We start from the raw sequence: 14,881 nt of genomic DNA, 5'->3' as shown, positions 1-14,881 counted from the left end.
TTAGATCTCAACCGAAGTTTTCATCAGTTTTTAGACAAAAGACAAACAATGGTGACGGAAAAAATCGGAAAAATCTTCAAAGATGTCTACTACGATCAGTTCAAATGGTGGGTTTACGAAGAATTACATTTTTTCTTTGAGAGATTGCAGAGTAGACTTGATGGTACCTGGCGACCCTAACCTCTACTTGTGTTAGATTTCGCTTTAATTATTTCATTATTTCTCGCAGAAAAGAATTATTATTATTAGGTTTGTAGCTGAATTTTAGTATACACTTGTTGAACTTGTGTCCATTACGACCATTTCTACTAATTTAGGTTAACTTTAATTTCTTACGTTGGATCAGCCCTGGTGAAAATTTTTCTCATAATTTTTATACGAATTGGAACATTTTTCAAAAATACTCATTGTAAGAAATATTCGGAAAGTTTACATCTTTTTTCTCAAAATTTTTATACAAGTGAATTCTGAAATATTCTGAAATTTCATCTCATAATATTTTTAAAAAATATTTTTTAATTGTTTAGATTTTATAACATTTCATCAGAAATTATACTTACAAAAATTTTAAGAAATCTGACGATATTTCATAAGTAACATATATGAAAAATTCTGAGAAAAGATGTAGATTTTCTGAGAAGTGTTCCAATTCATATAAAAAATATGAAAAAGTTATCAAATTATATAGAAATTCTGAGAAAAATTTTCACCAGGGAGTTGAACTTATTTCTATCTTTTTCTAGTTTTAAGAATTAAAGAAAGATAATAAGTAAAATTAAGATTAAATTTAATAATGAATATTAGTAAAAATGGACATATTAGGACCTAATTCCACCAGATTAACTTTAATTATAGAAATTAACTTCAATTAACTTTAATCTTGGTTTAACTTACTGTTTATCTATTTTTAATTCTTAGAAAAAGATAAAGAGTAAATTGAACTGAGAAAATATTAACGTATCTGCAATTTCTGCAGCTTATATAAATATTTCACATTAATATCTGTCTTTTTTTCACAGGTCAATGGTAAAGAACATTGCTTTCTTTGTCGTTGGCGTTAAGATCGCCATCGAATGCAATGGGATGACGCTAATGCCACCAGTCTCCGTTTAAACTTATCATGAATCCATCATAGAATCCAGAGAACTGTCTGAATGTTCTATCGGTTTCTTGCGTCTCGTACACCGATTACAATTATTGTGAGAATACAATTCAATTTTATCTGTATTATATGAAACTGTATATTTTGTATTTGAAACATATTTATTAAAGAATTGTTAATAAATAATGTACAGTATCTGTCGTTGCATTTGCGATATTTAAGATGACTTCGACCTTTAATCAATCAATTATATAAGGCCCATTTCACAAGTATAAGAGTAATTTCGGTTAAATTTATTATTTATCTTTTTCTTATTTAGAATTAGAATTATATAAAAATAAAGAGTAAATTGAATTGAGATTATAGCTAATTTGGTGGAACCGAGCTTTAATTGGTGATCACTGGCAGAATTGCTTGCAACAAAGTTTCGGACTGCACAATTTGTTGTCTTGAATCTTTCTTTTCATATATCGAGGGACATTAAATAATTCTATTCACATTACTTTAGTTGATGACATTCAACAAATTAATCGCTAGTTAAACTAATGTTCTTTTATTTTAGAAATTTGTTTTTGATACACTTGTATCGGCCGCTTAATTATCGATATAAAATCGATGTCGATCGCCCTATCGATATTGCGTATCGATAGTGCGACGATCGATGCAAGCGTGTATTGGGGACAAATTTCTCTTCAACCAAATTATGATTTTAAATGCCGAAAAAATTGCGCTGTAGTGCGATATTTGTAATCAGGAGAATTATTTACAATTTGATGTAAAACGACATTTTGCAAGAAAAGACAAAATTAAATTTCTAACATCTGCACAAGAGTGCAGTTAATTATAATAAACTGCACTCTTGTGCAGTTAACTTTATTTATTATATATTTTAAAGATTAAATTGCAATATTCAACTCTTTAGAAATTGTTGTACTTACGTAAGAAATAAGCTAAAAGAAGTCTCGTAGCAAAATGTTTCTTTTAGGAGATGAAATATGATAAAATATACAGATGTGTATTTGCACCGCAAATGAGGCGCAGATGAATTGACCAAAGAGGTTAATTTGCAACTTTGCAAGTTGTTCAGGGGAACCACCGCGGTAAAAAATGGATTGCATTAATTATATATAACGATAGAATAAATACTTTTATCATTGCATGGGACGACGTGTGACAAGTGATCCTTCAAATCTAATGTCAATAAATATATAAGATTTTAGAAATATAACATTTCTCGTCAGAAGAACTTCTTCTTAGCACTTGATTTGTAAACATGAAGGAGGAACTAGAAGAGAATTATAATTCCGAATTACCAGGTAGAAATATAAACAATTAGAAGCAAATAAATCTAAAATTATTTTGCCAATCGAATAGCATTTAATAAATGCTTGCTGTAAATGACCAAAATATAACCATTTTCAGCTGTAATCGGAGCCTTATTAGACACCTTAAACGACAAGAATCAGGATGTAAAGCAGTCCGTGATCGAGTCGATTGAAAGAATAAGCAAGAAGAATCCAGAAGTTGTCATCCATGCTGCTATATATTTTTGGGAGATGCATAAAAAGGTTGATATTTAGCTTGATTTATATTATAGATTGCTCTTCTATATGATATCATGATTATATGATTGTATGATTATATGATTGTTGCTGTTTAAAGATATCCACAGAACACATGGGATCCTTGTTGAACATAATATCCAACATATGTAGATATTCAGCTACAAGTTTAAATGTAGATCTAGTAACGTCTCTCGCTGAGGTAGCAGTGAATGAGTTAATAGGAGAGACTGAGAATGAGGCAGCCGAGTTGTTGATTGAGCTTTGCAAAATACACTGTATGCAAGCTACGGGTGGACTTTTAACTAAGTATATCCTTTTGCGATTATTAACTTATTTGTCATAAACATACTATAAAACTTGAATATAATACTGATCTGCTTTAATTTAGTGATAATAGATTATATAACCATATTTGTAGATTGGAACCTGGGGTGATTCCTAATCCTGCAATAGTTTTCACAATAGGAAAGCTCGCAGCAGCCAATCCATATGGAATGTTGTCTTTTGTTAAAATAACATTGACTATCATGTTACCAATGTTAAATCAAATACGCGAAGAAATCCTCAAACAGGCAATTTGCTTCAGTAAATATACATACATTTTATTCCTTTTAAGATTAATGAAGCTCTGTGTAACTAATTGTTTTTTATTTCTAGTGATTTCTAAGTTTTGCGAAGCTATAAACGATTATATAACGAATGGAGAAGACTTGTCTCTAGGAATTAAGAAGCAGACATTTGTAGAAGAAATTTGCTCTGTTTTTGATTTTTTAATAAACAACTGGTTGAAAACATCTCGCGATTCCAAATCAACGGAAGCTATTTTAACAACACTCGTGCCTATAGTATCTTTGCTGCCTGTGCAGCAAGATAGTGAGAGAATTGTAAAATTGACACCCGTATGTTTAAATCTTTGTAGAAAGCAAAACGTACGTTTAGCTGCTGTAAGGTGAGTTTCATAATTTACAATAAGTTCATTCACTGTATGTTATATTATTTCTTTAATACTTATTTCTTTAATACTATTACTAAATTTAAATGAACGTCTATATATATATTTTTTAACTAATATTGTAACATTAATAGAGTTATAGCTGTGATTTTAAGTTCTGTTGAGACTGAAAATGACAAAGAGGCAATTCGTGCATTTATGGAGATGATTCATCAAACTCTATCCGAATTCGTTAGTATTTGTCCCTTTGAAGCAACTCGGGATGCGGTTCTTACACATTATGAAGTGCTACAGTGCTCTAGATCATTGGTTGTTTTGTACCCTGAAGAAGGTCTCGATAGGTAACTGACGTTTTCATATTTCATTAAATTATGAAATTGTGAGAGTTTTAATCATTCATTTTTTACTTTCTTGCAGAATTTTACAGCAGTTGAAATCACCAATTGCTCATCAACGTACCCGTGCTTTGGTAGTCCTCAGACATCTTATAAATACTCTTCCGCCAGAGGTACGAAAATATATAATTTTATTAATAAGTATGCCATAGTAAATATGCATATTGTTTTATTAGGACGATGGATCCCTGCAAAGAATTGCACTTAGCCTGCAGGAGTCTCTTGGAGAGAATGGTGCGCTTCAAATGGTCGGTGCTATAGTGGCACTCGCGGCACGGCCGATGTTTCCCCTATTGCCGTCACAGAGGGCTAAATTTGTTCGCTATATGGTACGTGAACGAGATTCAAATTAGGAAAAAGTTAGAGAAAAATAATTGAGAAATTAACTTTGTCTTAAAATAGGTGTCACACTGCGAAATAAAGAGTGACGACATGGAAGCATGTTCCGAAGCTTTATATCTGCTCGCAACGACAGTTGATGGTGTTGAATCTTGGCTATGGCCGTGTTTGATAAGTGCATTGCTGGATTCGGCTTGCGTAGCATCCGTAAGTAACAATTCTCTTAAGATAGTTATCATGTATTAAATTTAATTCAATTATTACTCTTCTTTGTTGATAGGTCACATCCGTGCTACGTTCACTGTCTCCATTAGCGGTAAAAATAATACGTAATGAAAACTCTTCAACAAATGAGAGGGATTTCCCTGGTACAAAAGTCTTAGGCAGATGCCTGGAATTGTTAAGCAATCCAGTTAATCGACCCGCAGTAATGGTCTTTTTAAAGTCGGCAGCACCTCTGGTAGGTCATCAAGTGAAACCTTATTGGGATGAAAAACTGCACGAACTTTCGCAGGAATTTTTACATGGTAGAAGAAACTCTCGAAAAAGCTCTAAAGAAATGAAAGATGCCATTCAATGGTATTTAATATTTTTTATATACATTTTTTTATATGTATATCTATATTGTTAATAGCTACTTTTAATTTTTTTAATTTTTAGGGATTTAATCTGGGAAAAAAAAGTTGTAGAATGGTTAGAAGAGAGTGTGAAACTGGAAGGAGAATCGTGGGGCACGAAGCTCGCTGACGAACTCGCTTTGAAAGTAAACACACCGGGCGTAGCGCCGCTTTTGGCATCTACCTGCAACAACAACGCTCATATCACCCTGCTCCTCGAACTCGCGCGTTCTCACGGCACTACTAAGGAATTTGCGCGAGCGGTTGGCATTTGTGCCAAACGGCATTTGAGTATTGTGCTGAAATTAATGGAAGAGTTTTGCACCATCGAGGATGCTAGGAAAGCCCCCGTAAGATTATTAGGTTTTGTGAAGGACACGAAAGCTGCCGCTACCGCTGAAGCTGCAAAAGCGGGTTTATTGCAGTCTTATGCCGAAATTGCTCAGAAAGGAGATCCGCAAGAACTTTTCCCTGTTTTCGAAAAGTATGTGTTATCGTGGACTATTAAACAGTTGCACGAATGCAAGGAGCTGTCTACAAAGGAAGCAGGATTGTCAGTCTTGGAACAAGTAATTTAATTCAATTTTAATCTCCTTCAGCATGTTTTATCATCCTTACGTTGGCAGTCACTTTAGAAAGGGTTGTTTTATGATTGTGTAACTCTAGACTATCTAGAAGCCTTTTTTCAAATTTGTCTCTACAGCTTTATTTTAGGAAATAATAACTGTGTAGAATAATTTCTTACTGTCTTCTCTGAGCTTTAGATAAAATCGAGGAATATGCGGGATATGACTATCAATTCACCGCTCTCGCAATTATAAATAATAAATTCCATATATGATTTCAATCTTAATAAACGAATAAATAAATCTGAATGTAAACTATTAGAATTGACGGCGGAACGTTACATTTCGGATGTTATTATTTAGGTGATATCGTTTATCCTAAGTCATACATTTGGTATTCCTTTCGGACTTATCCTCTCTCTTCCTGTAAATTTTTCACACACATATTGAATATATATATTTATAGAGTAAAATTCTCTACTTTTTAATTTGTAGGTGGCCAACGCTGTTCATCCCGTCAGATTGCCCGAATCTAAGGGCCTGCGTATGAAAGCTACTGCTCTAGCCACTCTATTGGGAATTTTACAGTCGTCGACGGGATATAGGCCATTGCAACTCTATCCGGCGATATTGAAAGCAGCAAATTCTTTAATGTACGTTTTATTTAACAATCTATTCGACATCACGAATTGACGTTAATGTATTTTTTTTTAACATTTTCAGACGTATACCGCCAGTACTAAATAATGAGGAAAGACAAATTTTCCTCGGTGCAGTATTGGATAAGACGATTAGTGCTAGTTCAGAGGTACCAAAATTAAGATTACATTATCACATATTTATCGATTGTTGTCGTGATAATATTAATTTCTTTATCTTAGATTGCTTTGCAATTACATCCAGAAATAATGCAGCAAGTTGTAGACGAATTGGGAACTGTGTCCAGCGAGATTGTATCTGATTCAGCGGACGCGCTGTCTGAGCTGGTTGACATATTGTTACCCTGGATGCAATCCAAGTCGATTGTGGAAAGAAAAACTACTCTATTAGTGCTGCATACAGTGCTTCAGTAATTATTACAATTACAATCACACAAATATATCTCACTTTATTATACAAATACGTTATATATTTATAACATTTATTCTCTTTTACAGATCTTATTATAATTCTCTGAAATATACATATCCAGGTGGCAAGTTGGATGCCGGAAAACTTGTAGGAAGAACTTTATGCTGGTGTGCGGATACCGAATTTGCGTTAAGACCACTGGCGATAGATTGTATGTTTCTCTCTTTGGATATTGCAGCCCGTCATCGGCATGTATCACCTGATAATACCTTGAGTGAGGATATACAAGAAATAAAGAAAGAACTTATGATCGAAGACTCATCGGTATCTTACGGAGCTGTACAAGTAAGTTGGTATAATTGAACGATGTAAATAATCACGGCTAATCTTACGATAATGAAAAATGAAAAAAACATGTTATTGTTACAGAGACTAGCTATTGCGGTATCGCAGAAAATTCCCAATGGCGAGATAGTTAGCTTAGCGGAGGGTTTGATAGAAGGCTTGTTATTCTATGGAGAAGCGAGCTTGGTAGCAGGTATAGCTCTCTCGCAACATTTTCAAATTAAAGGATCGGAGATATCTAGAACTGATGTTTGTTTAATCGGTATGTAAAGTGTAAATTATTCTGTCACTAATCGTGATCATTTAAAAATCTTTATTCAATTTTACAATTTTTTATATTGCTAATAAAATGTTTTTTCGCTATTTATGTAGAAAATATTATTGCGCAAATGAGACAAATGGAAAACGCGAGCTGTAGATACATTGCAACGGTGGCTATAGTATCTTTAATGAAGCATCATCCGGAAGAAGTGATCGAGTATCTTTTGTCTCAGCCGTTACCACTGGATCCAGGCACCGCGTTGTGCTGGAAAGAAATTGGCAATAATGACTTCCTTGGACCTCGAGTAGGTCTATCTTTCTAAATACTACGTAATCGTTTATATTTTGCGTTATAGATATATGTACAAATATTTTTTTCAGGCTTTGGATATGCTATTAGTAAAACTCGAATCCAGCAATTTATTCTCTGATGTTCCTCTTCCGTCCGTGTATTCTGGACGAAATAATATCGCATCTCTTTCGTCCTTGGCAACTATCGTAGGCTTAAAGCATCTTCTTGAATCGCCGCACGTGGAAAGCTTAATTACCGACACGCAATTAGCGGGATTGTTATCAGTCCTTCTCAAATATCTCTCGGGTTGGTTACATGTCGAAGCTCCTGCGTCGGTGATAAATACAAAGTACGGATACGTGCCGAATCGGGCAGCGCAAAAGATAAATCCTCATACGGAAGTATATTCTATATTAACCAACATATTAGTAATCATCCAGCCGAACGCTGCAGCCAATTTGCCGATAGAGACTGTACATATAAAAACATTTTACAAATTTACGATTGTTTTTACTTCAAGTTAATAATGTAAATTTTTTGTATCTAGACATTTGCTTCCGAAACACAAGCTGAAGAAAGCCTGATATCGACTGTACGAACATTGATGAAATGTATATCAACTAAAAGCGAGGTTCTTTCAAACATGACTCAATATCTGGGTAAATTGATGACTAGCACGATACCCATACAGCGAGGAGTCGCTGCCACCTTTTATTCGGAATTGATTGGTAAAATAAATTGTGGAACTATATGGCTTGATGCCATAATTAATACTTTGCACGACGCTAAGGCCGATTCATCGTCTTTAGTGCGAAAACTCGCTACCATCGGACTTGCTAGAATAGCCTACTTGGATCCGAGACAGGTAAAGAATTTTTTAATACGTATTTTCATATACTGACATAACTGTTGTCTTTTAGGTCGATGAATATTTCGACAATTGCATGGAAGCTTTACTCGATGGATTGGAGGAGACTGCCGGAGGAGAAGGCGGTGCTGAAGTAGTACTTGAGTCGTTACGTGGCCTCTCAGTATTATTATCAGTTCAATACAAGAGACCTATTAGCCCGCGAGTAGTCCTGGCCTTGAAACCATTCATCGAGAAAGAAAACTGGGAAATGAAACTTGCTGCCATAGATGCTTTGGGAGCGATAGCCACCAATTGGCACAGATCAGTTATGTTACCGGATGATGATCTGATTGATCATCTTCTAGGCTGTTTGCCGTCTTTGATAATAAGACTGGAAGATTCGAATATAACAGTAGTTAAGGTATGTGTATTACTGTAAAATGTGTTATTCAGTTACTTGTTCAGGTTTATTTATGCCGCTTACAACAGACTGCACAGGAAACCTTATGTAAAACTACAAGTATCGTACAGAGTGAAAAATTATCGCATGTGATACGTACTAATTTGGGACCACAAGTAAAGTTCAGTTTCGAGGATTTTTCCAAAGACTTGATAAACTGTTTGAAAGAAGAATTCCCACAAAGAGCTGAAGAATTAAGGTATACAATACCGTAATGTATTTTTTAATTGAATTAAATATAAGCATGTACTCTAAATTTTATTATCTTTTTGACAGAAACGCCGTTGTTCGTGGTTACTCTAGATCGGAGAATTATCATACCAGAGCTACGTCCGCGCTGCTCTTAGGGTTATTCAATTCCCCAAGACCCGAAGATGTACAAAGATTGTTACAGCTCCTACGTGATAGAGAAAATATTGTCAGAATGCGCGCTTCGCAAGCCCTTTCATTTTGTTTTACACTTTAAGGTAGTTTTCGATGTTTTGTTTCGAGATGAATTGAGAAATATTTTTAAGATTTCAAAAACCTTTCGAGTTAATTTTTTTTCTTGTGATATTGTAAAATAGATTTTGAAAAGTCAATTTATTACAAGCCATATTATTATAAAAATGTTTATTGTAATTATGATAAATTTATTAGATAGAATATGTAAATAGGCATTTGATTTATTAGGATCATGTGGGAAGACATATTTGTAAATTAATTGGTACACTGTTACTTTTTGATTAATTAATTTCTCTCTTCTCTATCGGCACTTTATGTGCAATATATGGTCTATGTCCTGTATACGACAAAGGCAACTTGTCATAAATAATACTTATTTTATTTTCATTGATTAATTTTCTTATCATTTGCTCTTCTTCTGATATCTCTTTACTTGCATGTGTTTCTAATTCACTATAAATAATTTTTCAAATTATTTAGCTATATAAAATTTTTTCTTTATGAAAAAGAGAATTACTGTAAGTAACTTTTCTTTTACATACATGGCGCTCTTTCTTTTAATTTTTTTATTATAGCAAATATCTACGAGAAAAGAACGACTTTGCATGCTATCCCATTTCCTAGCAGTTCCTTGAAATCTCACTGGCAAACGAGATATCATTTGTCGATCAATTTCCTATAAATTATTCAATCTGTTTATAATTGCTATGAAGCTTATTGCAAATTTATAATAATTGTATAAAATAATATAATACGGGTTTTTCCGCTTCTACGTGTCTCTTTATGTATAAACAAGGACGTTGTATTTTAAAATCGCTCCAAACTTCCTTCGCCGCTTGATCTATCGTTTTTTGGTATATAAAGTCGATCACTAATTTTCTTTGATCTTTATCTTGCACGTCATCTAAACTTACACTTGGCACCATATAGCTTCTTGGCCTTTCTCTAAATCAAGATTAATATTCCAGAAATTTATGCATAATTATATGTGCGCAGAATCGGATACATATAGAAATTATCAAATTGATCTTGTGTATCTTGTTGTCTTATTAAATTGATCTTGTTATCAAATCATTACTTGATTATGCTCTCCAGATATTTGTCTCCAAGAATACGTTTTTTTTCTGTCGTTTTTACATCAATACCGATCATATTCTTCGGTTCCCACAGTGCATTGAATGCAGGACGTTTTGCATAGCTCAGGTGTTCCAAAGTATCATGAGCTGTAATCGTGCGTTGTGGTTGTAATGACGTTGCTAATTTCATCCTCGCAAATCTCTGCAGCAATCTACTAAAATATTAGATACCTAGGATACAGAAATTACAGCTTTTGAAACTCGTGAAAAAAAATTTTAATTACATCAAATAATGTTAATATTTATATATAGCTGATTCTTTATACAAATGGAATATATCTGATTTGCATGATCGATAAATGAAAGATTTAAAATAAACATAATTAAAACATTTAAAACATCAATTACAGAGTGCAATCTACATAGCTGCGAAAATGGCAATTGTTTTAGTGCGTGATGCCACTGAATTGATAAAACATACTTTTATATAGTAATAGATACATAATAATATATGTATGTGATATGTAATTATAAACCTGTTGTGTGAAAAATGTTTCAAATTTTTAATATATATTCTTAATAAAAACTTTACATTATTCGGATCTTTTCATGCATGATATAATCGTATATCTAAGATTGCATTTATAATCCTCCCTTCTTCCAACATAAAATACTTTATATTAGGTATATATGTACATTATATTATACTATATATATATATTTAGTAATATATCTTTTATAAAAATTGTATATAATAATATAATGATACGCCCTCGACCATCATTATAAGAATTTATAATATGTAACAGTAAATACAAGATAATCATTTGCTATGTAACTTTTCTATACAAACACTAAGTTGTTGAAGACGATGAAGCAAATGGCGCACATTTGCGCTCGATTGTCGAAGACCTGACTGCTCGCCACCCACTTCCTGTCGTTGACCTAGCTCGAAGTGTAGTCTGGTCAAACGTTCCTGCTGTTCTCGTATTTCCGTCATCTGCTCCATACTACAATCTTTTCCTATAAACAATTGTCGAGCTCATTAAGTATTCTATTGTTTATACATCATGAACTGTACCAACCAAATGCTCGCAAATTGCCACTGTGAAAATCTTCCAGCAATTGTAGCAAAGCTTGCTCCATATGGCGAACATCAGGAACCTCTGACAGAAAGCAATGGTGTTTGCATGGCACCACGGCTTTGTATAATAATGCCAAAACAAAATCAAAAGACGTAAAACTTAAACATAAGGCTTATACACAACAAAATCATAAATTATAAAAAATTAAAAAATTATAACCAAATATATAAATGTATATAAATATATTTATGAAATGAAAAGCAAATGAAATAGAATTGGAGAATAAAAGAAACTGAGAAGATGAAAAATCATTGTATTTAAAATGATTTCCAGAGCCTTAATTACCTTTGTGCTGTCTTACAATTCTTGGTGGATCAGGCCGATTAGGCCTCTGCTTTTCCTTCTCATTAAGATATGTCAGTCGAGATTGATTGCCAGTATAACTTGAAGCATTAGCAGCTCGACTGGAAACCATGGAGCCTTGACTTGTCCCTTGACCGGAGCTTCCTTTACTAATAATTGGCGATGTTTGTGCGTTATTTTCCCATAATATTTGTTGCTGCAAAAATATCATCCAGGTTTATAATTACATTATCGTACCGTTGTCAAAATAATAGAATCAAGATAATTGTACATTATGATTGTACATTATGATTGTACATTACGTCATACCGATATACTGGAATTATGAACTTCAGTTTTGCTCGGACGATGAGATCTCGCTGGTGTCGATGGAGGAGTAACTTCTCCTCCATGGCTGAGCGGTTCTTCGCATTCTTCTTCTTGAACCAACTGCTGCAATTCTCCACACCCAGCTGTTTCTACCATGGCGATGAAAAATGTGCGGTATTCGTAACTGGAAGAACTATTATCTGTTCAAATAATCCTTTTATTTTTTAGTATTACAATATATATTTTTGTCTTATATTTCAGATAGTACAGTAAAAAGTAAAATTTAAAAAGTAATTTACCTGTTACAAAATACTCTTGGTTTATTCTTTCAATTACACTTTAGTTCTGTCAGTACTGTTGATAAAAGAATTGAAGGCTACATATTTAAATGTATTATCATATTAGTTGCTGTTTACCTTTCGCTTCTCGTACACGTTAACTTCGTTTGCAACTATAGAAACTATAAACTTTTATTTCTCTTTTTGTAGGAAGACACCAAAAGTTTTTTTATAGACTGTAGAATTGTCACTTCTGAATCATGATGCATAAATATTAATAAATAGATAATCTAGATATGTAGTGTCCAAGATGAAAGTGTCCTACTCCCTATTGTTGTGACGTGTTGCGTGTCTAAAGTTAAGTTAGGTTAATACGAGGCTTGTTTTCTCTGAAATAGTGTACACTTTAGAACTTTTTAGAACTTTAAGTGAAATAGATATATATTTGACATTTGGCGAAAACGAGAAAGATAATTCTAGTGTTCTATAGATTGTGTGATCTAGACAGTCTTAGTACAGAAATAAGTCATACCTATTCAGTCATTCAGTGGCTTCAGTGCGTCTATCGGGATGCTCGGAGTAATCAGCTGATCGTGTTGTTGCGAACTACAAAGTATAAAATAATGTAAAACATAATTTTTTGTTCCTTGCCGATTCTATCGTCTATTTTATTCCGCGAGAAATAACGTGTAAGTTTCTTGATATCTCATATATATCCCTGGTGAAAATTTTTCTCAGAATTTTTATACGAATTGGAACATTTTTCAGAAATACTCAGAAATATTCAGAAAGTTTACATTTTCTTTCAGAATTTTTCATACAAGTGAATTCTGAAATATTCTGAATTTTCTCATTCCATGATTTTTAAAAAATATTTATATTTTTTTTAGATTTTATAACATTTCATCAGAAATTATATTTACAAAAATCTCAGAAATCTTACGATATTTCATAATTAACATATATGAAAAATTCTGAAAAAAGATGTGAATTTTCTGAGGTAGTGTTCCAATTCGTATAAAAAATGTGAGAAAGTTATTAAATTATATAGAAATTCTGAGAAAAATTTTCACCAGGGATATGTATACAAGATTTGTCTAACAAACATTGTTATTGTGTATATACTTTACTAAATTTACGCATATATATGTGCTAAAGTTATCGGATAAAAAACGTAGAAAAGGAATAATTGTGATTCTTTTACTGGCATTAGCTATTCTGATTTGAACAAAAGTATACACGAACAATGTACATATAATTAAAAATGCCATTCTGGTTTGCAATAGTTCTTTAGTTGTCAAAAGCAAAAACTACATTATTTTATTAAATAATATAACCCTTTATATTAGACCTGTTCTTTTTGGCTGAACTTTTGCACTAGTTCATTTTTCTTCCTCTTTTTTCCTCCTAGAGAGAAAAGGAAGAAAGATGAACTGGTGCAGTAGTTCAGCCAAAAACAGGCCTATTATATAGCTTGTTTATTTCTTGAAAAATTCTCTATGTAATTTTATGATAAGTATTTTAAATATCGTATAATCAAATGATTATATTATAACCTATACATTTATATATATATATTTTAGTGTAAAACGAATGAATTTAAATTTAAAGTATCAACATGTAATGCATTTAATAAACAACTTGTTGAAAAGATATGTGAAGAATTTATATCGATTAGCTTTTATTGAAGTGTTTTATTAATATATGTTTGTTGATAAGAGTAAATATATTAAATTTTATTTCTCTTACTTTTCTTTTAAATGTATATTCACTAGTAAGTATATATATAATCATTGAATTTTTGTTTTTACTGTAACAGATACAAGATATATTACATTGTGCCATGGCAACCAAGGAAGAGGTAAACAGTGCAACTACTGATGCAAAGATTGAAGAGACACCAGATAACTTAACAACGGAAGATCCACCGGCCAATTTAGAGACCATCCCTGAGGGAAACGCGACACGAAATGAGCTTCAGACAGTGCCAAAGGACAAATCAAAGAGTATGGTTTTACCTTCGTATACGTACAATTTTACAAGCATATATTTTAAAAAGTGAATTTTACATTTAAATTTCATAGTTGATATACTGCTGAAGGCTACTGCTAACGCTCCAATTATGAAACAGAAAAAATGGTCAGTTTGTCAAGACAATCCTATCGGACGGATTTCTGAATTTATAAAGAAGTATCTCAAGCTGGATTCCAATGAGAGACTGGTACATTGAAGTACTTTTTTCTGATCTCTTTTGCCAGTACAATGAAGCATAATAATAATAATAATAATAATGAATTTTTTGCTTTTCAGTTTCTCTATGTTAATCAAACATTTGCACCTGCTCCAGATCAGACGGTCAAGAATTTGTATGACTGCTACGGTGCTGACGGAAAGTTGGTTATACATTACTGTAAGAGTCAAGCATGGGGCTGAGATTTGTTAAAATTAGCTTGCCAATATTAATTTTCTCCGACAAAGAATAATATATAAGTTGATACAAAACACATTGTG

General features: G+C 32.7%; 3 protein-coding genes across 7 annotated transcripts; 2 read left to right on the top strand and 1 right to left on the bottom strand.

Moving 5' to 3' along the window:
* Nucleotides 1-2,065: 2,065 nt before the first annotated feature.
* Nucleotides 2,066-9,307, top strand: LOC108724764 (maestro heat-like repeat-containing protein family member 1). Its single transcript, XM_018451373.1, has 22 exons — nt 2,066-2,418; nt 2,525-2,670; nt 2,765-2,973; nt 3,086-3,252; nt 3,325-3,616; nt 3,754-3,960; nt 4,037-4,127; nt 4,191-4,343; nt 4,417-4,560; nt 4,634-4,932; nt 5,014-5,539; nt 6,032-6,189; nt 6,260-6,344; nt 6,418-6,605; nt 6,694-6,952; nt 7,037-7,214; nt 7,325-7,518; nt 7,595-7,978; nt 8,053-8,370; nt 8,426-8,776; nt 8,845-9,014; nt 9,092-9,307. Exons 1-22 carry the CDS (start codon nt 2,376-2,378, stop codon nt 9,279-9,281), a joined length of 4,752 nt encoding a protein of 1,583 aa, XP_018306875.1. The 5' UTR covers nt 2,066-2,375; the 3' UTR covers nt 9,282-9,307.
* A 194-nt stretch (nt 9,308-9,501) lies between these two features.
* LOC108724707 (uncharacterized) lies at nt 9,502-12,695 on the bottom strand. The gene is made up of 9 exons (XM_018451274.1): nt 12,392-12,695; nt 12,093-12,285; nt 11,766-11,979; nt 11,421-11,537; nt 11,189-11,358; nt 10,338-10,537; nt 10,015-10,204; nt 9,802-9,935; nt 9,502-9,712 (listed from the first exon to the last, which is right to left on the bottom strand). The coding sequence occupies exons 2-9, from the start codon at nt 12,246-12,248 to the stop codon at nt 9,541-9,543; spliced, it is 1,353 nt and encodes a 450-aa protein (XP_018306776.1). The 5' UTR covers nt 12,249-12,285; nt 12,392-12,695; the 3' UTR covers nt 9,502-9,540.
* Nucleotides 12,210-14,867, top strand: Atg12 (Autophagy-related 12). Of its 5 annotated transcripts, none has more exons than XM_018451268.1 (4): nt 12,210-12,261; nt 14,190-14,376; nt 14,455-14,591; nt 14,681-14,867. In XM_018451268.1, exons 1-4 carry the CDS (start codon nt 12,247-12,249, stop codon nt 14,801-14,803), a joined length of 462 nt encoding a protein of 153 aa, XP_018306770.1. In that variant the 5' UTR covers nt 12,210-12,246; the 3' UTR covers nt 14,804-14,867. The 5 variants fall into 5 exon arrangements, with proteins under 5 accessions (XP_018306770.1, XP_018306772.1, XP_018306775.1 ...); XM_018451270.1 differs by lacking the exon at nt 12,210-12,261 and adding an exon at nt 12,832-12,949; XM_018451273.1 differs by lacking the exon at nt 12,210-12,261 and adding an exon at nt 12,833-12,983.
* Nucleotides 14,868-14,881: the final 14 nt, after the last annotated feature.

The sequence above is a fragment of the Mycetomoellerius zeteki genome, unplaced genomic scaffold, assembly GCF_001594055.1.
Source record: "Mycetomoellerius zeteki isolate Tzet28-1 unplaced genomic scaffold, Tzet1.0 scaffold31, whole genome shotgun sequence".
Classification (NCBI taxonomy): domain Eukaryota; kingdom Metazoa; phylum Arthropoda; class Insecta; order Hymenoptera; family Formicidae; genus Mycetomoellerius; species Mycetomoellerius zeteki.
Note: the sequence above shows the minus strand (reverse complement) of the source record. Positions and strands in the feature narration are given on the sequence as shown.